Source organism: Odocoileus virginianus, chromosome 33 (assembly GCF_023699985.2).
Source record: "Odocoileus virginianus isolate 20LAN1187 ecotype Illinois chromosome 33, Ovbor_1.2, whole genome shotgun sequence".
Taxonomy (NCBI): domain Eukaryota; kingdom Metazoa; phylum Chordata; class Mammalia; order Artiodactyla; family Cervidae; genus Odocoileus; species Odocoileus virginianus.
The window spans coordinates 25,205,469-25,227,646 of record NC_069706.1 but is presented as its reverse complement, the minus strand read 5'-3'; the positions used below and the strand labels follow the sequence as shown (position 1 = coordinate 25,227,646).

The window sequence follows — 22,178 nt, the reverse complement described above, 5'->3', positions numbered from 1 at the left end:
TGACAGTGTCACTTGAACTCACTGGGTTGTGTGAACTAAGGATTTCAGTGACTTCATTGACTTTGGACATGACTGAATCTAGGTCTTCAGAGGAAGCCATCAGTCCCTGGACCTCTGCTTCCCTTTGCTTTGGCTTCAGATTTTCAAAAGGTTCACCTCACCCACAAGCCCCTGGCAGCTCCAGGCTTACAGCTTACTAACGACCTCAACAGTAAGAATTCCGGCAGTCCTGAAGTGACTCCATTGGTTTGATCTATAGCCAGAGGCCTCGGGTGCTCCAATTGGTCGGGTTTAGATCTTGTACCCACCCCTTTAAAGACTGAAAGAGTCAGCCCATGAACTAAGTGGCTGTTTCCAGGAGGGGGAAGAAAGACATAAACAACAGCTGTTCCCCAGTCCTTTCATTCTGTGTTTCACATTCTTCTTAAGGCCAGTTATTCAGATCCTCCTCCCAGCTAGGCGTTAGGTTATCAGACAGCTATAAAGCAGGGTGGCCAGAGGTGCCCGCTGATCAGGCTGGAGGAAGGAGCCACACTCTTCTCGAGTCAAGACTGGATGGCAGGGTCTGGAGGCTGGGACTTCTTTTGGAGAATCAGAGAAAGTAAAGGGAATCAGACCAGGGGACAGTGGCTGCTCCTCAGCTTCCTGGACAGGGGTTAAGAGTGGGGGACCAGTTTTGACAAGGTGATTCAAACACTCTTTTATTGAGTCTAAAAATAAATCCCTGTAAACACCTTAAATTGAGAATGTGAAGCTGAGTAGAATCCCAACAGCTTGTGTCCATGGGGGCTGCGGGTTCTCTGAAGAAAGCTGCTTCTGTTCTGTAGGCAGGGCTGGGGGCTGTGGTGAGAGCAATGCTGTATATGCTTTCTACCAAAGGAAAGTCCCTCCTGGGGTTGGGGGAGCTCAGTTGCTCTCACCATCACTGCTGATGATGCCCCGCAGATGTGACCAGTCTGGGGGTGGGGGGCGGGGCCGCTCTTCGTCTGAGTCCAGGGTCCTGCGGTACAGCTCCCCTGGTGGAGCTGCTGCTCCTGAAGGGTTCCAGGCTGTGCGTCTGCGTGGCCGGCCTACACAGCAGGAGAAAGCAGCAGAGGAGTTGCTGGACAAAGCCTGCATCCCACCCGCTCCTGGGGAATGAAGGGAGCCCCTCACCTGAACTGCTGATGATGTTGGTAATGTCCAAAGAGGCCACCTCGGCTGCCTCTTCCCGCTGCTCCTTCAGGGCCCGACACTTCTCTAAGGAAGGATTACCTGGAGCAGAAGCAGCTCATGATCCTCCCTCCCTGGCAGCCAAGTCCCTCTCTCTGCAGCCCCCAGGGCACAGCCAGCCTCACCCTTCATGCCCAGGGCTTCCAGCTCTGCCCGGAGAACACTCAGGCGTTCCTTGCGTGAGCGGCAGGAACCCAGCAGCTTCTTGTAGTTTCGATGGGCACCACAGGCCCGGATGTAGCGCTTGAGCCTCCTCACAGCGGGGTGGTCCTCACCAGAGCGACCAGAGCCAGCCTGGCAATGGAAGACAGCAGCTGAAGGCCAAGCCTTCTGGGCTGGAGTCAGGGTCTCCCTCTTCCCTGAGGGTGGCCTCCCACCCCATCTTCAACCCTCACCTTCCCGCCTTTACGTTCTGGACTGCCATCTGTGGAAGAGGAGGAAGGACTTCGTGTCCTGCCTTTCTTGGAGCTCATCTTGGAAGAGCGGTTCTTCCTCTCCTTGGGGCTCCCCTCTGCCTCGCTGTCACTCACTTCCTTCTCTGAGTCACTTGCCTCGCCACTGATACTGCCCTCTTTGGCTGTCTTGCCAGTAGTTGGTTTCACCTTCCTCGGGCTGTCTTCTCCATCCTCACTGCTTCCATTCTGCCTTTTCCCAGCCTCCCCCTGGGCCCTGTCTTTGCGCTGCCTGTGTACTAGGGGCTCTTCATCTTTCTCACCGCTATCACCACTGCTTGCTGCTGCTTTTTCCATCTGTTCCTCTCTGTCCCCCCGGTCTTCCAGCAATCGTGCTGCCCTGCTTTTCTGCTTATAGCTCCTCTCCTCCCGAACTGACCTTTTCCCTCCACTGCTCTGGGCTGTGGCTTTCCAGTCCTCTTTTTCCTCTCTGTTCTCTTTCTTCTTGGTTAGGGTCTCCTCCTCCTCACTCTCCTTTTCACTTTCCTGGTGACTCTTGGCACCTTTCTTTCCCTCTGGTTTCTTCCCTGGGCCCTGGGCAGGTTCCTCCTCACTGTCCTCCCTCTCCTCCCTAGCCTGCTTCCTACTACCTGAGGCCTTGCCTGGTGCCTGCTTGGTGTTTGTCCCAGGCTTCTTCCTAATCCTGCCCTTGGACTCCTCTTCCTCCTCCTCCTCACTGCTCTCTTCTTTCCAGACCTTTCTCTTTCTGGCAGAGCCCTCTTCCTCCTCCTCACTGCTCTCCTTCACCACCTCCTTCTCTAATCTGATCTTTGCAGTCAGGTCCCTCTGCTGTTCCTCATCACTGCTCTCAGTTGCTTTCTTTGAGGTTTGATTTGGACTCTCATCCTCAGTTGGAGTGACATATGCTGCCATCCCATTCTTGGCTGAGGGGTTGAGGCGGTCTGGACTGGAGGCTGCAGAGCTGGGCTCTGAAAAGTGGAGAAAACAGAAGGTTGGGACAGGTTCCTCCTGTCCATCCCCCCTTCACTTGGGACAGGTTGCCTTGAATCCTACTTTGATGGATGGAAGGAAGGATAGTAGGGAAAAGCTCTTGGTTTACCATGTTTCTGGTTCTTGACTCCTGGGCCACGCGCCCTCATCTAAGTTCTTGGGACGTAAAAAAGATAGCGCCAAGTCGTGTCCAACTCTTGCGACCTATGGACTGTAGCCTGCTAGGCTCCTCTGTCCATGGGATTTTCCAAGCAAGAATACTGGAGTGGGTTGCCATTTTCTTCTCCAAGGGTTCTTTCAGACCTAGGAATTGAACCCAGGTCTCCAGCATTGCAGGCGGATTCTTTACTGACTGAGCTAGGCGGGAAACATAACATGTCCAATAAATGCTTTTTTAATGAACCAACTATGCAGAAGGCACTAACCTGACTCTGAATTGAAACGGAACCTTTTTCTCTCTGGGTCACGGCAAGGGGTGGGAGACCTCTTCGCCTTTTTGCCAACGTGGAGCCTCTCTTCCTTCGCACTCGCTTCATCCACCTGTGTGTGCGTCAAGAGAGCCAAACCTATACCAAGGAAGAGTTCTGCCGCACCCCTCTTAGGCCCCTCCTCCTTGGCCACCACCCCCGCCCGCGGTGGCCCAGGGTCACCCCCACACCTGCATCTTCAGCAGCTCCTCCTCCACCAGCCGCTTCAGCGCCTGCTTCTCCTCAGGTTCCAGGTGGTCGCGGCCCGCATGAGCCAAGAATCGCCGCCGCACGATGGAGTGCGTAAGCGTGCTGCGGAAACACGTGTCAAGACGGAGTCCTTGTCCCGCCCCTGCCCTTTCCAACCCCAACTCCAACCTCCGGTGCACCTGAGGTCCGGGTGGCCTTGGAAGAAGCTACGGGTGAACTCCTGCATCTCATCCTCCCGCGCCATATTGCTCCACCTGATATTGGTGGCTCCCGCCTTTTTTCTCGGCCTCCGTCCAAGCGTTTGACAGGAGGTTGCACACGCGCAGTGCCGTGACGCCTTGAGGCAGGAGATAGTTGCGTGTCTGTCGCGCGCCGCTTGGGTCGAATTTGCCAGACAAAACTTGTTTTTGCCGGGCAGTTGGAGGGTCTCGTGGCTCCTTACTTTTCTTAAAAGGAATCGCTTTTTAAAGTTCTCGTTAGAAACCGATTCGGAGCCGGCTACACCTTTGAGTGTAACGTAATCAAACCGCGACGCTGCCTCCGTTCGTGGTCGCGGGCAACAACTAGGCCTCTGTGACTTTGAAAGACAGACGGAAAAGGGCGTCCTCGCCTGAAAACTAGGAATCTCAGGGGAGAATGTCTTCTTGTGACTTCAAATCGCTAAGCACATTTCGAATCAGTTAAGGGCGCCCTCCAGTGTCCTCCATCTTTGTGACATCACGCTTCGCTTCGGCGCCATCTTTCGCGAATCCCCTGGAAGCAACTTTCCTTTCCCGGTATTGCTCCGGAAAGCAGGTCGTGTGGTTAAGATCCCTGAGCGCGGGGCACGCCGGGAGTTGTAGTGCCAGCGGACCCAGCCCTGCCGAGTCCCCGGAAGTTGAGGCTGGAGAGGCCGGGCTGAACCGGCTCGGCGTAGCGGGACTCCGGACTACAGCTGAGGCGCTTCTCCCGGAGCCGGTCATGAACGGATCGGCGGACGGTGAAGTGGACTACAAGAAGAAATACCGAAATCTGAAGCGAAAACTCAAATTCCTCATCTACGTGAGTGCGGGGTGGGAAGGTGGTGGGGGGTGAGGCCTGGCGCCGGTAGGTCGTCAGTTTAACCTATGTGTAAAGGGAGCAGGGTGAGTCGTGGTCGGCTTCCAGGCCCAATTTACGACGGCGGTTGGCTCAGCGCGCATCTTGCCCGTGGTACAGGAACACGAGTGCTTCCAGGAGGAACTGAGGAAGGCGCAGAGGAAATTGCTGAAGGTGTCCCGGGACAAGAGGTGAGACACGTTGATGGGAGGAGGGAAGCCAGAGGGTGATGTGGCTCCTGTGGATCTGCATTCGGACCCCATCCTGGAATGGGCCACAAATGCATGAGGCCGGCTAGATGAGGGGAAGGCCCTGAGGACATTGCAGAGATGGGAATAACCACTCTTGTTCTCCTGGTCTCTTCCCTCAGTTTCCTCCTAGACCGACTTCTCCAGTACGAGAACGTGGATGAAGACTCTTCTGGTGAGCAAGGTCATGAAAAATTGGTGGAGGACATGCTCCTGGCACTCCAGCAAGTTTCCCGGGCCCTCCCTTTAGGCCTTGGGGGCCAGGGCAGCCTAGTTGCTGGCCCTCCTCCTCTGCTGTTCTTTCACTGAAGTATTACTGAGTATCTGCTGTGTTTCAGACACTGAGCTTTGCACACAGGATGCAGTGGTAACCAAGATAGACGAAACCTCTTGGAGTTTGTATTCTAGTTGCCAGGAATAAGTAAGCAAAGAAGCAAATTAGAATTTTAGATTGGAAGGGAATAAAATCAGGGTTAACTGGTAGTCATTGGAATAGAGCCGGGGTTGATACGCTTTTTCTGTGAAGGGCCAAGTAATAAGTATTTTAGGCTTTGCAGAACATACCATTTTTATTGCACCTACTCAGCTCTGCGGTGGTAGTTCTGAAACAGCTATAGGTGTTGTATAAATAAGTGAACATGGCTGTGTTTCAATAAAACTTTATTTATAAGCACTGAAATTTGAATTTCATAAAATTTTCACATCATGAAATATCTTTCTTTTGATTTGTCTTTTTCCCTGACCAACAAGTTAAAAATGTAAAAGCCATGTATAGTTTATAGAGCATACAAAAGCAGATGGCAGGAAACATTTCGAAAAGAGGGTCTTTTCAGGAAGTAATGTGTGCGCTGGGACCTAGATAGGAAGAAACCTATCTTGTGAAGATGAGTGAGAGATTTCCTAGCAGAGGGAGTCACAAATGCAGATTCTCCGAGGTAAGACTGTACCAGGTTGTTTGAAGAGCAGAAAAGCTGAAGCCCAAAAAGCAGTGTTCTCAAACTTTTTGAGCACTGTTGACAATTAGTAATATATTTTACATCATGACGGACCTTCACATGCTTCCTTACTTATAAGACAGAATTGAATAAAACAACATTAAGATCACTATGCAGTTCTGATACTTTTTAGACTGACTTTTTTTTTTTTTTTCCTCAAAAGTGTTAAATTTGTGATCCACTGTTAGGTTGATACCCACAGTTTGAAAAAGCCCTTGGAGAAGGAAATGGCAACCCACTCCAATATTCTTGCCTGGGAAAGTCCATGGACTGGCGGGCTGAAGTCCATGGGATTACATGACTGAGCATGTGTGCATGAGGGTGGAGGAAGATGGGTTTGTAGCAATAAAGTGGTAGAACTAAGAAAAAGCCCTAAGATTGGCCTTTGTGGCCAGTCTTTTATTTTTGTCATAAGCCAGGTCACATGCAGTCACGTTTCCATGGTGTCTAGTGCAGGGATCAGCAAACAGCCAGCCAGGTTGCTTTTTGTAAAATAATACCTTGCTAAAACATGCAGCACCCATTTATTTACATATTTTAGGAGAACAGTAGATGAGGTCAGAGAAGTAGACTCGGGGTGGCCCATGTACCTCATGGCAAAATATTCAGCCTTTATTCTAATTTCTCGTTGCTTTCTTGTTCCTTCCTGGAGGTCTTTCAGTTAACATCCTGTCAAGGGAGACTTCAGGATAGGGAGCATGAGGGAACCCAGCATGTTCATGGTCAGAGTGGGATATATCTGAGAAGCAAGAACTAGAGATGTAAGCCACCTTTAAATCTCAGAGAAGCCCACAGTGTGGTGAGGGAGACAGCCACATATGACACTGCCTGGCACAGCAAGGAGAGCCCTAACTATTGAGAATAGAGAGTTATGGAAGAATCAGCCATCCGCTGGGCCCGAGGGACTCTGGGAGACTTCTCAGGTAGCATTTAATCTGCTGCTTAAGGATATCTGAGCAGAGCAAGTGGGAATAGTGTATTTCACCTGTAAGTAGTTACTTGTTAAGTGAACCATAGGCCTTCTTGATGGAGACCCAACCTGGGGAATGACTTTCGGCTTTGAGAAAACAGATTGGTGTGATGTGAATACAGTGTGGTTAGGAGACCAGAAAGGTAAGTTGAGGCCATAATAAGAAGCATTTCAAATGCTGGCAGACCTCAGTAAGGATGTGATCAGTTTTACATTTTAGGTCATGCTGGGGTTGGGGAGGACAGAATGGCAGGAGTGATGAGATTCCTGAGCAGGTGGCTTTGACATGGTAGTGGCCTGATCTCATGTAGTTGGAATCAGAAGCAGTAGGTGAAGGTAAGATTTAAGGTGCATATTACCAGGAGCCTGGATGTGGGGAGTGGAGTAGAGGTGAGTGCTAGACAGCTCAGAGACAAATAAGAGCATAAAATGGTCAGGAGCCAGAGGCCTGGGTACAAGCCCCAGTCCCACACTTTAATTTCCGAGTCTCAGGGACTGCATCTGGAAAGCAGAGGTGACGCTCTCCTCTTCCTCCTGGAATACTTCTGAAGACAATGAGAGGCAGCAAATGTCAAGCACCTGTTCAGAACCTGGCACATAGGAAATGCTTGACAAATATGTTAGCATGGTGGTGCCCAGCCAGGAATTAGGGTGTAAAGGGCATTTTAAGAAGCTGGGGAAGCTGTGGGCCTCTCCACAATAGCACCTGTGTACCCCTCAGGTTCACCAGAGCCCTTCTGTAGAGTTGAGATTACACCCCTCTGGGGTAGATAGGGAACCCCCCCCCCAGCAACCTCCCTACTGACCAGCCCTTCCCCTTGACAGACTCTGATGCCACTGCATCTTCAGACAACAGCGAGACAGAGGGGACACCCAAGTTGTCAGACACACCTGCCCCTAAGAGGTGAGACGAGTCGTCATTCTCTCGAGGAGGTGGGAGGTGGGGAGGGTACAGGCCACCTCTTTGCCTCTGACCCCCTCCCCTGTCCTTTCTCCAGGAAGAGAAGCCCTCCACTGGGGGGCACTCCCTCCCCCTCCAGCCTCTCCCTGCCTCCTTCAACAGGGTTTCCCCTTCAGGCCTCAAGGGCCCCCTCCCCATACCTGAGCTCGGTGAGTTGGGGTCAAGGGTGGGAAATGGTCTGATGCCTGGGAAAAGGTGGGCATCATTTGGGCAGAGGGGCCAGGCCTCAGGGTGAAGCCAGCCCAGCACCAAGGACCCTGTCTGGGGGTGGCCAGCAGGTGTCCGTTGGAGGGGTGTGAGTCGGGGCTGCCCGCTCCTCTCTGGTGTAGGAATGGGGGACAGGCATGACTGAGGAGCGCAGACTCCAGGACACAGTCCTGCTGCTGTCCCCTCCCGTCTGTTCTCAGGAGCCACACTCATCACCATCTCTTGTTTTTCCATTCTTCCTCCTGTTTGCATTTCTTCCCTCCACCCCCACCCCATCCACTCCATTTCCCATCTCCATCCCCTCACTCCTGCCTGCAGCTGGCTTCCCCCACCTACCCCCCATTCCCTTCTGACTACCTGGCCCTGCAGCTGCCCGAGCCCAGCCCCCTGAGGCCCAAGCGGGAGAAACGGCCCCGCCTGCCCCGGAAACTCAAGGTACCCTGTTTGGGGGACATTAGGGAGGGGCCAGAACGGCAGGACAACCATCTGAGGGAGGCTCAAGACGGCTCTAGGCTGGGGGCCTGGCCTAGAACTATGAAGGACTTATGTGGGACTGCTCCCAGGGGCCCAGCCCAGGGCTGGGTGCTGAGGGGTGGGTCCCAAAAGTCCTGGCTCCTGCAACACCAGTCAGGTCAAGCCCAACCTCAGGGGACGAAGAGTGAAGACTGCTGGGGGCCAAGCTCCTTTTCACAGGTGTTCTGTGATTCCAGGGAGCCTCCAAGGAGGGATGGAGTTGTGGAATCTAGAATGAAGTCAAGGTTGCACCACTTAAAAACCACGTGACCTTGACCCTCTAGGTCTCAGATTGTGTGTGTATGAAGGGAGTGATCAGACCACATGTAATCATCAAGAATTGTGGAGCGCCTCCTGTGTACCAAGCACTATTCTAGGTGCTGCAGGTAGAGTAGTGAACACAACAAAAATCCCTACCTTCTCAGAGCCCACGTTCTTGAAGGGATAGGCAGAAAATAAACAAGATAAATAGGTCACAATGTAGAAAAATGGATTCAGGTAAAGAATCCATCTTACAGTTGGGTGGTCAGAGATTTAAAAGGGAATGAGCAGCAGCCCTTTGGCTGTCTTGAAAGTGTTTCATTTAGGAAGGAAGTCAGTGTGGTCAGAGCTGAGTGAGAAAGAGTGACCAGAGTGCAAGTCAGAGCAGCACCTGAGAGCCAAGGACGTGGAGAGCCTCAGAGGTGCTATAAAGATTTGCACTTGTCCTGTGAGTGAAATGGGAGCCACGGGAGAAGGCAGGCCTAGTGGGTTCTCATCTGACTGACATGTTAAGAACATTGCTTGACACTGCTGTGAATAGTCTAGGGGTTAGGGGCAAGGTCAGGATGGAAGTGGGGAGACCAGTGAGGAGGCTGCTGCAGTCATTGAAGCAGCATGGAGAAAGGTAGAAGTCGATGATGGGTCTCTTTGAGAGAACGAGCCCTGGGAAGACCCGTGTGGGCTATGAGAGAGAGGGGCGTGGACAGTGACTCCAGGTGGTTTGGCCTGAGCAGCTGAAGAAGTGGAGTGGCCCTTCTGAGTTGGGGAGGACTGTGGGAGGAGCAGGCTTGGGAGGGAAGGTGAGTTTGGCTTTGGACATGTTGAGATGCTGTCTGGAAATGTGGACAGGACAACTGGGTAGTGTGAGCCTGGGCCACATGAGGTGCCTATTTGGAAGTCATGGGCAGGGAGGTAGATGGAGAGAAGTTGGCACCTTGAGTGCCAGGAGAGATGAGGACCCGGAAGGCACAGTGCCCTTCCAGCTCTGAGCCAAAGTGATATAGGGACTGGTGTGATGGCTCTCCTTTGGGTAGACTGTAGACTCGAGACTCTGGAGCCAGAAGTGAAATGGGAACCATGCTTGTGGTAGTCAGGAGTGTGGCTTCTGGAGTTTGAACCCCAGCCCTGCCACTTACTTCTGTATGACCTTGGCCTTTGAGCCTGGAGAATGAGTGACTGCCCAGCTTGTTTCACTCTCCTCAGCAGGGTTTTTGCTTCTTGTGTGTGGGGCGGGCTGGTGGAGAGGGCTCGGGCCGCTGAAACCTGGAGCCAGAGGGTGAAGGCATGGTGCAGGCTTGGCAGTTTGAGGCTTTGAGGTTCTGGGTCCTAAAGCAGAGATGTGTCAGGAAGCTACATTCTAGACATGCAGGGCAGAGGGGCCCAGATGGATCACTGTGCGTGGGGGAGAGGGTGTATCGGGGAACGCCTCAAAGAACAGGTAACATCTGAGTCCAGGGTGAGTGAGATTTGGGTATTCAGGCAGAGGCAATGGTGAAAAGAAAGCAGGAGTATGGTCAAAGTGTTGTTTGGGCTGAAGCATGAGTGGTGAGGGGAAAGAACATTGGAAAAAAGATAGGGTGGCGTGGGTCGTAGACAGCTGGATGTTCTGCAAGGAGAGTGAGGGGTCACTAAAGTTTCTGGGTGTGAGGAGACAGGAGGGGCAGGTCTGAGGAGGAAAGGGAACGCTGTGAAGACTGAAGCAGGTCAGTCAGGAGCCTGGGCCTCATCCACGCATGAGCTGTGTGACTTGGGTGGATTGTTTGACTCTGGGAACCTCTGCTTGCTTCTCTGTTCAGTGGGGTCCCTGTGAGGATAAAATGAGTCAACAGAGAGAAGACACTTAGCCCAGTGCCTGGCCCCTGGCAGGCCACAGATAAACATTTGCTGCTGTGGGTCACGCTGAGGAGGCCATGGAGTGAATCCAAGCAGAGGGGACTTGGGTAGGGACTCAAGAGGCTGTGACCAGAGGAGGGGACAGCTATGCCACTGGCCTTTTCAGTTGTGGGTGTGCATCTGGTCCCGTGTGTGCACATGGGTGCCTGGTATTTCGTGGGAGGCCACTGTGCAGAGCTGGCCTCCTGCCTGTCATCAGTCCTGGTGGACTCCTGTCCCCTGAGTTACAAATCCCCTCTGGCCCTCCATGCCACCCCAGGAACAGCATTGAGTGGAGGGGGGGATGCCTTGAGAAGCAGAGAGTAGGCCCCTGGGGCCCAAATGAGTTAAAGCAATCAGAAGGGCCACCATGAAGACCACTGCCCCGCCCCCACCCTGGGGCCAGACTGGACACTGCCCAGTGGGAACCCGGGGCGCGTGTGCCTTCAGACCGCCACTCCAAGCCTCCGTTTCCTCTGGCTGATGACCTCTCCTGCCTTCCAGGGTGCTCAGAATGGTCAGAGGTCATTAGCAGAAGTCACCTGGCACGTAGTAGGTGTTCAGCTTGTGCCCACGGGCAGAGCATGAGGCCCCCAGAGCTCTGGGGAGAATTCAGAAGGACCTGGGGCTGGGGGGCAGCTGGAGGGTTGAGCTGAACAGAGGCCACTTCCCAGCCTCAGCACAAAGCCGGACTTCTGACCCATAGAAAAGGGCACTCCAGGTGGAGGGACCAGCCTATTCTTAGGCACTGCCTGTCCCCCGAGGCCCTCGAGTGGGGGAGTGACACGCTCAGGTCTGTGTTTTAGAGAGCTCACTCTGGCTGCAGTGTGGAGGAGGAGCTGGATCTGGGAGAGGCTGAAGGCAGGGATTCCAGTTAGGAGGCTGGTCCCATAGCCCAGGTGAGCTGAGAGGAGGGCCTGGCCCAGGCCAGCGGCTGCGGGGATCCCAAAGAGGGGCCCGTCCCAGACATAAGAGGTAGAAACCTCACATGGCGGGGGGGTGAAGACCTTGGACACCCTGCACCGCACCAGTGAGCCCCTCAAGAGGAGGAGAGAGAGGAGGCCAGTGGAGTCCAGCAGTAACCCAGGTGCCCACAGGCGGGCAGGCAGGCTCCTGACTGGCTCTGACTGCTACTGCAGGGGCAGCCACGGTGCCTTACTGGCCAGGGCCAGGCCCAGCCTTTCCTTCCTGGTTTCCTGTGAGACCCCCTCCACCACCACCCTCATCACCACCTCCATCACCACCCCTCACCCCCAGGCACTTGCTGATTTGATGCTCTGAAAGGGCTGAGGTGGGGCAGGTTCCCTGACTCCAGCCTTGGCTGGCCTGGTGTGTCCACTGCCCCTTGAACGAGCTTTTGCCCCCCTTCCCTGGCCCTTAGAACTGTCTTAAGGGGCAGTGTCAGCCCCCTGGAGCTCCCAGTGCCTCCCTGATAAGCCCTCCCTGTGTTTCTCCCCCTGCTGCAGATGGCGGTGGGACCCCCCGACTGCCCTGTGGGAGGGCCGCTGACCTTCCCAGGCCGGGGCTCTGGGGCTGGGGTGGGGGCAGCCTTGGCCCCCCTACCCCAACCCAAGATGCCCCCCCCTACGATCCTGAGCGCCGTTCCTCGGCAGATGTTCAGCGACGCGGGCAGCGGAGACGACGCCCTGGACGGGGATGATGACCTGGTGATTGACATCCCGGAGTGAGCCCCTCTGCCCAGCCCCCTGCCCAGCCCCCTCGGTGCCAGCACACATGAGCCCCCAGCTTCCGCAGAGTTTATTGACACCCAGTTGCCATGCTGCGGCCACGGACACAATCAGAAAAGGCGTAAACATGCACGAATGTCCCCCAGAAGGTGGGCCCTCTCCATGGAGGGCAGGGGTCCTGCCCTCACATCCCAGCCTGATCCAGAGGACAGTTACTTAAAGGAGTGGCCAGGGCCATCCATCACCTCTCAGAGAGGCAGAGACCCTGCAGTGGCCCCCCGCTTAAAAGGGCAGCTGTACAGGGCTAGGTGTGTGTGTGTGTGTGTGTGTGTGTGTGGTGTTTTTTAAATGAAGATTGTGTATTAAAGAAGTGGCTCTTTGTTTTTTGTCCTTTTCTTTTTTGGAAACGTTCTCCTCCAAACCCCCCCTAATCCGACCTCCTCCTGCAGGGGAGGGGAACGGGCAGCCTGGAGAGGCAGGAGAGAGAAGTGGCAGCTGGGGCCCTGGGCTCTGTGGGACCCCCCGCAGGTGTGCTCAGGATGGGTGGTTTGCATATTTGCAGATTGTAGCGAGTCAGGCAGAAGGAAGTTTGCATATGTGAATATAGATCTCCACAGTCCCTCACAAGAAGACAGACCCACGGTCACGGAGACTCTCACAAAATAAGACAGGTAGTGCGGGGCAGGGCATCCACCCCCTGTAAACGTGCAACACGCTCGTGCGAAGGTTGGGTACTGGACCCGGCCCCAAGGGGCCACCGTGCCACTCAGGCTGAGGGCAGAGCCCCGGCCGCGGGGGGCAGCTGGCTGGTCAGAGTGTGCCAGCGTTCCAGGGCTGCATCCGGCTGCTGCAGACAGTCACTCCAGTGCCTCCGGGCCTCTCCCCGGGCGCCTGGGCCCAAGGACACGCCACCTGGGGAGCAGCAGAGGCAGGCAAGATCAGGGCCAGGCTGGCTGCCAGGCTGCCCTCCATAGGGCACCACCGGGCAGGCTCCTCCCTCACCGATGAAGTCGTTGGATTTGCCGATGTCATAGTCCCAGACTGTGACTTCCAGAGTCTTAGTGGCCAGAGTGGAGAGCTCCATATCATAGAAGAACTCCTGGGACAGGGCAGGCCACACCTTCCATGAGGTGCTGCCTGCCCCCAGCCCCAACCCCTTCCACTCAATTTCCGGTCTCAGTCCCATTCACCTCATTAAATTCTGGGTTGAGAGTCTTCTTCTTCACACATGTTTTATGCTTGGATTTCTTATCCACATCCGGCCTCAGGTACCTGTCAAGGAGCGGGGGAGAATGGGAGTCGGGGGTGGGAGGCAAGTAGGTCAGGGAGTGGCCAGACCCCAGAGGAGGATGGGGCTGGCGGCAGGTCCCTGGGGAGGGGAGGACAGGCCTCAGGACAGGGCAGAGGCTCACGTCTTGACATAGGGGTCGGAGTAGCCGTTGACGTCCATGGCAGCCAGGTGGGCACAGCGCACGATGCCCACCAGCAGCCCGCGGCGCCGAGAGCTGTAGCTGAGGCTCAGCAGGATGCGCCCACGCTCCTCCAGCAGCCCCGGCCCCTGCTCCGCCTGCTCCAGCTGCAGGCAGACACGGGGGTCAGCGGCACCCCCACCACCTCCCACCAGAAGCAGCCCCCATGGGTGGCTCACCTCCTTCAGGTAACAGGAGATGCCCCTCAGCGCAGCAGACATGGAAGAGGGTGAAGCCAGCTGAGGGGGTGGAGAGAAAGTTGAAACCTGGTCTCCCCTGGGCCCCCTTGCCATGGTACCCCACCGCCCCACACAGACCGGGACCTGGCGCTCGAGGCAGATATTAAAATGCTTCTTCTGTGAAGGCTTGAGGCGGCGGAGGGGTACTCGGATCTCCCCAATGAACTCGTTGTGGCTCAGCTTGTCTTCATCACAGACGGAGATCCTGGTGGGGAACTGCAGGGTCAAGGCCCCCTGGGGTACCTGAGCCCCACTTCAAGGTGGGAGAAAGGTCCCCCCCTGAATTCTGAGCACCCGAGACTGGTCCCAGCTTTGCCCTCAGTACTCTGTTGTTAATTGCTCAGTCGTGTCCTACTCTTTGCGACCCCATGGACTGTAGCCCTCCAGGCTCCTCCGTCCATGGGATTTCCCAGGCAAGAACACTGGAGTGGGTTGTCATTTCCTCCTCGGGGGGATCTTGCCAACCTAAGGGTTGAACCCGGGTCTCCTGCATTGCAGGCAGATCCTTTACTGTCTGAGTCACCAAACCCCTCACTTGGAGAACAGCTGTCTCCAGCACCAGGCCTGGAGCCTGAGGAGGATGCTTTGATGTGCCTGTGCCTCAGCCCCTCGCTTTCCCTGCCCATCCGGACCTGCTCAGCTTGCTGAGGAAACCCTCACGAATCTTGGGAACACTGTCCCCTCCCCCCTACACACACATAACTGCCTCCATTCAGGGCCCGGGGACAGGATCCAACTGAAGGTGCAAGGCTGTGCACTGGTGAATATGGGTCACGAGACCAGGACGTCAGAGCCAGAAGGGCCTGGAGGGGCCTTGCGCAGTCGGACCAGGAGCCCACCCCTCCCCCGCTAGAGCCCTTGTCCTTTACTCTGTGGAGCAGGAGCCAGCCTGGGAGATACTCATGAGCCCAGGAATTAAAAAGTACTGGTGGTCCAGTGGCTAAGACTCCATGCTCCCAATGCAGCGGGCCTGGGTTCCATTCCTGGTCAGGGAACTGGATCCCACAAGCTGCGACTAAGATCGACTGAGACCTGACAGAACTAAACAAATAACTTAAAAAAAAAAATTCTGCTTTTACTTCTATCCAGCCGCCTCCGCAGCCCCCTGCCCTGCCTTCAGCTGTGATGCTCTGGAGCAGCTCTGTCATGTAGGGATGTTCAGTTCCCAGCTCTGCCACATAGTGACCGCATGACCTTGAGCAAGTCACTTAACCTCCTTGAACCTCATTCCATTCCTGTCCCTTGAGACCTCACTCCTTAGATATGTCAGGGAGACACGGGCAGCAATGGGCTGCATAGGTCTGACTTGAGTCAAGGACTCTGAGAAGGCATCCCAGTGTCCAGGGAAAGACTGCAAGAGGAGGCAGAGCCTTGGCTGATGAGTGGGGTTCAGGCCAGCAGAGAGGAGGCAGGAAGAGGCACAGCAGACAAAGGTCGGGAGTGAAGAACCCTCATGAGAGGGCAGTCCTCAGAGGAGCAGTAGGAGATATTTAGGGGAGGGGGGTGGCAGGAAAGTCGGGGAAATATTCTGGCCTGCTCCTGAAGGGGGTTCTGGAGCATCTGAGGGCTTAATGGGAGGTGAGTCAACCAACCAAAGAAGGTTCCAATGACAGCTGTCCCCAAGGAGGTGCTGAGCTTGAATGATCGGGACCGGGGATGATGGACCCCTCACCTGAGCACCTTGTGCGTGATGTCATCAACCGTGATCCCGCTATACGTCAGGTCCTCGTTCCACACGGGATTCAGCGTGTTCCTCCGAGTCTTAGTTTTTAGTTTATTGGCCTTAGGTGAGGGGATGAAGGATTCACAGTACGTGTCCCCCAGACCCACAAGCTGGGGGGACTAGGGGAGGGGAGAGGCCAGCCAGTACCTTGCAGGCTCCAGGCAGCAGGTGCAGCTTGACATAGGGGTCAGCCAGGCCATTGAAATCCATGGGCTTGAGGCCCTGGGGAGGACGAGAGGGAAGACAGCTGTGAGCTCCCAGAGCGCCCACTCACCTGCCCTCTTCCTCTCTGACTCTCTACAGCGTGGACACTTAGGGGCTGGAGGGGAGGAGCAGGAATTAGGCCTGGGGAAGGGAAGGGAGTGGAGAAGGGAAAGTCTACTCTAGTATGCTGGCCTGGAGAATCCCATGGACTAGAGTCCATGGGGCGCAGAGTTGGACACGAGGGAAGCGAGAATGGAAACCCACCCCTCTCAGGATAGGAGGCCAGCAGGGGGAGGCAGGGAGTACCCACCTTAGCCCTGAGGATACTACAGTGCAGAGTGCAGGAAGCCTGGTCGTAGAGAAGGTCAAACTCCAGCGTGCCCAGGGCGGCTGGAGGAAGAGAGAAGAGCTCACCTGAGTGAGTGCGCCGTAAAGACAAGGTGTGTGTGAGACGGGTTGTGCGCCAGCTGTGAAGGTGTGTGCGTGTCTGCGGCTGTCAGCCCGCGAGCCTGTGCGCGTCTGGGTCCCTGGCTGGGCTGCAACTGGGGCTGTGTGGGTGGTTGAGTGTCTCAGCAGAAATATTGAATATTGAGCCTTGCTGAAGCTGTAATCTCCACTCCGACTGCAGCTGTGGCAGCAGTGCCCGCCGCCTCCCCACCCCCAGCAGAGCCCAGGCCCTTCCCACCAGCCTGGAGGCCCCCAGGAGTGCCCTGGGCCCTTCAAGCCCCCAGACTCACTGGTATCATCCGAGTCGTAGCTGTCCACCTCGGCTCCCTCCTCGGGCGTGGTGGCCCCAAGGAGGGCCGCCGGGGGGGCCAGGGCCAAGGGGGCCAGATGAGCAGGGGCCTCTCCGAAGCCCCCGCCACCCCCTTCGAGGCCGGGTCCCCGGCGGGGGAAGTAGTCGGAGATCTGGCGGATGGGCCGGATGGGCCCCGGGCACACGTTGATGGCCATGTGCTCCTGGATGTTGATGGCCATGCGGTCGCCCCTGCGGCCCCTCATGAAGCACCCCTAGCTTGGGGAGGGAGAGAGTGTGAGCCCCAGGCTGGCTGAGTCCTCAAACCTCCCGTCGGCTGGCTGAGGGCCAGGCGGCAACTGCTGGGGTCTGAGGGCCCTCACTGGCCTCCCTTCCTGGGTGCTGAGGGAGAGGGCAGCCTGTGCCTGCCGACGGGCAGTCAGGAGGCCTGGGCCCTCCAGACCCTGAGCTGTGCTCCCCCCGGAGGCCAGGCTGGCAGCCACCCCCGGAAGAGAGGTCCTGGCTCCAGCTCAGCCTTGCCCACCTACCTCTAGACTGTCCCCTGTCCTCGTCCCAGCTCCTGTCCCTCATTCTGGGCTTCTGTCTGCTCTGGGCCCTGCCGACCCCTCAAGCGGCCCCCCGTAAGCTCCCGCCTCTCCCTCTCTGAGGCTCTGGCCATCCTTCTGCACCAGGCACTGGTCTGGTCTGGGTGTCACCCACCCCTTAGGTTCTCACTTCCCACAGTCCCTTCATTCAACCTCAGGGTCTGCCTGCTGGCTGGTCCCCCACCCTCTGCGGCCCAAGGTGGGGACCCCCACCTCAGATGCTTCCTCCTGAGGTCGGATCTCCAGCGGAGCCAGGAATTGCAGCCTCCGGAGAGCCGAACACCCCCCGGAGGCACACACAGGCTGAACACACACGCTCACCCTCACCCTCTAGCCCCCGGCAGCCCAGCCCCCAGCACCTATCTTTGCGCCTCCAACAGGTGCCCAAGCACTGGGGGGCCAGCGGGTGCGGGCTGGGCGGTGGCGGCCGGCGATTCCCAGGGCGGCCGGAGAGAAGAGCGCCGAGTCCGGCAGTCGGAGCCGAGCGGGAGGGAGAGCCGGAGAAAGTGCGGGGAGGAGGGGGTGAGCGAGGTGGAGGCTAGGAGGCAGCCGGCGCGGGCGGCGGGGGGCGGGGAGGGGCGGCCGGAGGCTGGGGAGGGGGCGGGACTCTCCCGCCGGCGCCCGCCCGGGCACACTTAAGGAACGCACCCGGCTGCACACACACTCACGGGCAGGCTGGCACACGCATCTTGCACGGACACTCCCGCGCACACGCCTGTGCCCACGTGCGCACGCTCACAGTCATGCACAAACCCAGACACGCGCTGGCACACTTACCCCGGAGAACTTCGCAGACACACGCTCGCAAACACACGGACAACCTGCGCCACCAGGAACCCTCAGCGAGAACAGCCCGGTGTTCCCCAACTCCTCCCTGGAGACCCGAGCCCCCGCGCCCAGCCCGCGGAGCCTCGCTCCGCCGCTCTCTGCTGGCCTCCCTCCCGGGTCTACAGGGTAGACCACCGGCCTAGTTGCCATGGCGACGCCGTACCATCCTACCCCCCCCCCACCTCGCCAGTCCTCACGCCCCTCCCCCGCGGAGGAGGGGGGAGGGTGTCTAGCCTCCCCTATCAATATCCGTAGGGGCGGGGCCTGTGGGGCGGGGCTTAGAGAACCGCAATGACCCAGGAGCGGGCTGGGGAGGGGGATCTGATCCGCCTGCGGTCCCTAGTTTGCAATCTCGCGTCCCGGCCCCTCGGCTGGGAAACCTCACAGTTTGAGGCCTGAGGCTGTGGCTCACCTCACGCTTCCATCCTTTGACTGGTTAGGCTTCTTTCCTTGGACCCAACCCAGGTCCCGAGGGTCCATGTCCGCTTCTTAGGGCTGGCATCTCGTTTGGGAATCCACCATCTCTCACCTTCCCACTGGCAGTCTGACCCTCAGGTGCAGCTGAGCACAAGGCTTCGTTCTATATGCCCCAGAGCCCTGCAGGCCTTCCTTCTCTTCTCCTTCTCTCACCTGAGCCCAGCACCTACCTGTCAGTCTAACTCCAGTCTTGGATTTTGGCTCTCTTCTCTCCCAAACTTGCCAGCCCCCAGTGACAAAGTCCTCACAGTGACCTTCAAGGCCCTTCAGCCTAAGACTGTGACTTCTCCCATCTCATCCCCCTTACTCATCTTGCTGGCTTTCAGGAACATTACTTGCAGTTCCTAGAACATACCTGGGTCTCTCAGTCCTGCAGAACTTTGCTCACCCAAGTTCCTCAGCGTGGAAGATCTTTCCTTTTTTCAGAGGGCACCTTGGACCCCCTCTTCCTAAGACACATCCCCCACACCCCCGGCCCAGCCCCCAGACTCCTGAGCTCTCACAGCCTCCGCTCTGGTGACGCTGGCATGTCACGCCTGTTTACATTTCTGTCTCCACCACCACTGAGGAACAGAGGCTGTCCCAAGCTGGGCCTTGCACTACGTTGTCATCATTAAATACTGTGATTTTAGGTTGTGTAGCAATGTGAGTATACTTAGTATTGCTGAATCTGGTGCTTGAAAATGGCTAAGATATTGAGTTGGCCATAAAGTTCATCTTTTTCTGTAACATTTTAAGGAAAAACTTGAAAGAACTTTTTGGCCAACCCAGTATAACTATTCATATATGGATTTTTACAACCCCCCCCCTTTTTTTGGCTGCGATGTGTGGCATGCAGGACCTTAGCTGCCCGACCAAACTCGTGCCCTCTGCAGTGGGACCGTGAAGCCTTACCACTGGACTTCCAGGCAAGTCCCTACCCCATTTTTTTTTAAGTAAAGGAAATGTAAAACCAAACTACCCTGAGATACCACTTGTCACTGATCACATGGTAAACATTAAAGCAAATGATAACACACAATGTTGATGAGGCTGTGGATAAATGGATACCATCTCTGTAACCACTGTTAGACTCTTTGATCCAGAAATTCCGCTTTTAGGATTTGGCCCACGAGCAAAATACTAGAAGTTCAAGATTATTAACTGCACCATATCTGCCATGGCAAAAGATTGGAAACAACTTAAATGTCCATCTGATTCAATCAGTTATGACACAGTTTCACACAATGAAATAACATGCAGCCATGACAATGAGGCTCTTTATGTACTTATACAGAATCATCTTCACAATCTCATGGCAGCTGAAAAAAGTAAGCTACAGAGGAGCATGAATGGAATACTGCCATTGAGTAAAAAAAGAGAGAGAACTTACATGTTTGTTTATTTGTGCATAAATTTATAGAAGGCCTCACAGAAAAAGTAGCTATGGTGACCTCTGAGGAGGCTGTCGTGAGGCCAGAGAGGGAAGGAATAGGAAATGTGTATTTTGTACCATGTGCATATGTTACCTACTCCAAAGAATACACTAAAATAGCATCTTTTAAAAAATAATTTTATTTATTTTGGCTGTGCTGGTTCTTCACAGCTGCTTGGATTTTTCTCTAGTTTCAAGGAGCAGAGGTTACTCTCTCGTTGCAGTGCGCAGGCTTCTCCTTGCGGTGGCTTCTCTTGTGGAACACAGGCTCTAGGACGCCCAGGTTTCAGTAGTTGAGGTCTGGGCTCAGTAGTTGCGGCTCCTGGGCTCTAGAGCACAGGCTCAATAGTTGTGGTGCACAGGCTTAGTGGCTCCACGGCACGTGGGATCTTCCCAGATTGGGGATCAAACCTGTGTCTCCTGCATTGGCAGGCAAATTATTTACTACTGAGCCACCAGGGAAACCCTGAAATAATATCTTTTTAGAATAAAAGCAGCCATAAGGTTTTCTTTGAGTTTCTCCAGGATAAGAAAGGAGGCAGGACTAAGGGAGATGCTATCCATGATCAAAGCTGGCGAGTTTGAGGAAAGGCAGACCTAGGTCTGCAGTGAGAGGAGGGGTGAGCTGGGCGAGAAGCCCACAGCTGCTTCCTCCGCTACTTTCTTCTCAGGGGCTTAGTGCAGACCCACCATGGGGCATCCAGAAAGCCTTGTTGCAGGAAGGTGAGGATGAGGCTGGAGTTCCAGCTGGTTGCAGGGGGACATGCAGACAGTGCTGAGCCCTCGTACATCTAGAGGTGGAAAGGCTTTTCATCCATCCATTAAGCCAATAAATATTTATTGAATACCTACTCTATATTGTGGTGCTACGGCTATGACCAAGATCGATGATCTCTGGCTTCACAGGCTTGTAAGGGAAATAGACAAATACACAGACAACTCCAGTGCAGTGAGACTAATGTGGTGATGCGGGATGGTCAGAAAATTCAGGTTCACTTCCCAGCGGAAGTGTTGTCTCAGCTGAGACTTGGAAGATGAGGAAGAATTCCTGGGTCAAATAGGGGGCAAGAGAGTGGGAGGCAGAGGGGTATGCAGAGGCTGGGAGATGCTAAGGAACTGAAGCTGGGAAAGAACTGAAGTGGGTAGGTAGATAAGAGACTCACAGATCAGGGTAAGAAGTTCAAAGGAAGCCACTGGAGGGTTTTAAGTAGCGGATCAATGTGTTCTGGTTTGTTCTCAATGGGGGAAGAGCGAATAGAGATCATGCAGTCCACAAAACGTTGCAATAAGCCAGATGAGACATGGGGTTGGCTTGAATGAGAAGAGGGAAGTAGATGAACTTGAGATTTAGATTGGAAATTGAGCCAATTTTTAAATTATATATTCTTTTTAAAATATATATTTTTTTACTTACTTATTTGGCTGTGCTGGGTCTTAGCTGAGACATACTGAATTTTTTTTTTTTAGTTGCTACATGGGAACTCTTCGTTTCAGCACACAAGATCTGGTTCCCTGACCAGGGATCAGACCCAGGCCGCCTGCATTGGGAGCGCAGATCTTAGCCACCAGACCACCAGGGAAGTCCTGAAGCAACAGGCCTTGACTATGGGTTTATCAGAAGTGAAACAGGGAGGGGTTTGAGGCAATTCCTAAGTTTTTATGTTGAGCAAAACATCCAGAGCAACAGCAAGCTCGTTTGCTGCAGTGGGAAGAAGGTACAGGTTTGGGATAGGAGAATTGAGAACTGTACTTGGGATCTACTGAGTCTGAGATGTTTTTGGACAGAGCCATGAAGCAGGAAGTTGGGTAGGGGAGTCTGGAGCTCAGAGGAGAGGGCTGGGCTGGAAATATACATCTGTGAGTCACCAGAATATAGATAGTATTTAAAGCCATGCGACTGGATGAGATCACCTAGAGAGAGAGGGTATAGATAGAAAAAAGAAGGTCCAAGCCTGAGCAGCTTAGAGGGGGAGGAGTCAAGAAAATCGGTGAGTGCCTAGAGGCAGGAATGTGCGCACTCTGCTGAGAGTCAGAACCAACAGAGAAGTAAAGGTTAGATTTGGCAAGTTATGGGGTCCTTGGTGCACCCACCAAAAGTGACTTCAGTGGAGTGGTGGGGACGAAGCCAGTCGTGAAGAGTTTGAAGGATACATTAAAGTTGAGTGAGCAATGATAGCAAGTGTAGACAGCCTCTTCGGGTTAGTCTGTCTATACTCAAATAATGTGCACCCCTGAGTTCTCTTTCCTCTGTGGTCCCCTGGGGCAGAGACCATGCCCTTTTGATTTCTATCTAAGCCATAAATGGAGTCCAGCACATAACAGGAGCGTGATACATTTATTTAATGGTTGGATGAATAAATGAATGGATAATTCACTGCTTGTGTCCAAAGGGCCTTTTC

The 22,178-nt window shown here is 54.9% G+C and overlaps 3 protein-coding genes across 14 annotated transcripts; 1 reads left to right on the top strand and 2 right to left on the bottom strand.

Moving 5' to 3' along the window:
* Positions 1 to 386: 386 nt before the first annotated feature.
* HIRIP3 (HIRA interacting protein 3) lies at positions 387 to 3,558 on the bottom strand. 3 transcript variants are annotated; one of them, XM_070461170.1, is made up of 8 exons: positions 3,472 to 3,558; positions 3,274 to 3,394; positions 3,041 to 3,155; positions 1,608 to 2,593; positions 1,338 to 1,506; positions 1,156 to 1,254; positions 921 to 1,070; positions 387 to 581 (listed from the first exon to the last, which is right to left on the bottom strand). In XM_070461170.1, exons 1-8 carry the CDS (start codon positions 3,534 to 3,536, stop codon positions 463 to 465), a joined length of 1,824 nt encoding a protein of 607 aa, XP_070317271.1. In that variant the 5' UTR covers positions 3,537 to 3,558; the 3' UTR covers positions 387 to 462. The 3 variants fall into 3 exon arrangements, with proteins under 3 accessions (XP_070317271.1, XP_020740335.2, XP_020740334.1); XM_020884675.2 differs by lacking the exon at positions 387 to 581 and having other exon boundaries at positions 675 to 1,070; XM_020884676.2 differs by lacking the exons at positions 3,041 to 3,155; positions 3,274 to 3,394; positions 3,472 to 3,558 and adding an exon at positions 2,725 to 3,034.
* A 689-nt stretch (positions 3,559 to 4,247) lies between these two features.
* On the top strand, positions 4,248 to 12,464 carry INO80E (INO80 complex subunit E). Of its 3 annotated transcripts, XM_020884685.2 has the most exons (8): positions 4,248 to 4,333; positions 4,490 to 4,560; positions 4,740 to 4,792; positions 7,408 to 7,486; positions 7,581 to 7,692; positions 8,069 to 8,185; positions 11,203 to 11,295; positions 11,863 to 11,951. In XM_020884685.2, exons 1-7 carry the CDS (start codon positions 4,253 to 4,255, stop codon positions 11,272 to 11,274), a joined length of 585 nt encoding a protein of 194 aa, XP_020740344.1. In that variant the 5' UTR covers positions 4,248 to 4,252; the 3' UTR covers positions 11,275 to 11,295; positions 11,863 to 11,951. The 3 variants fall into 3 exon arrangements, with proteins under 3 accessions (XP_020740344.1, XP_020740342.1, XP_070317277.1); XM_020884683.2 differs by lacking the exon at positions 11,203 to 11,295 and having other exon boundaries at positions 11,863 to 12,464; XM_070461176.1 differs by lacking the exons at positions 8,069 to 8,185; positions 11,203 to 11,295 and having other exon boundaries at positions 11,863 to 12,464.
* DOC2A (double C2 domain alpha) lies at positions 12,137 to 18,056 on the bottom strand. Of its 8 annotated transcripts, none has more exons than XM_070461172.1 (11): positions 17,838 to 18,056; positions 16,457 to 16,730; positions 16,030 to 16,109; positions 15,663 to 15,737; positions 15,465 to 15,574; positions 13,877 to 13,997; positions 13,733 to 13,792; positions 13,497 to 13,660; positions 13,275 to 13,356; positions 13,087 to 13,183; positions 12,137 to 12,996 (listed from the first exon to the last, which is right to left on the bottom strand). In XM_070461172.1, the coding sequence occupies exons 1-11, from the start codon at positions 18,036 to 18,038 to the stop codon at positions 12,851 to 12,853; spliced, it is 1,410 nt and encodes a 469-aa protein (XP_070317273.1). In that variant the 5' UTR covers positions 18,039 to 18,056; the 3' UTR covers positions 12,137 to 12,850. The 8 variants fall into 8 exon arrangements, with proteins under 8 accessions (XP_070317273.1, XP_070317272.1, XP_020740337.2 ...); XM_070461171.1 differs by having other exon boundaries at positions 13,871 to 13,997; positions 17,838 to 18,055; XM_020884678.2 differs by having other exon boundaries at positions 13,871 to 13,997; positions 16,457 to 16,734; positions 17,838 to 17,925.
* Positions 18,057 to 22,178: the final 4,122 nt, after the last annotated feature.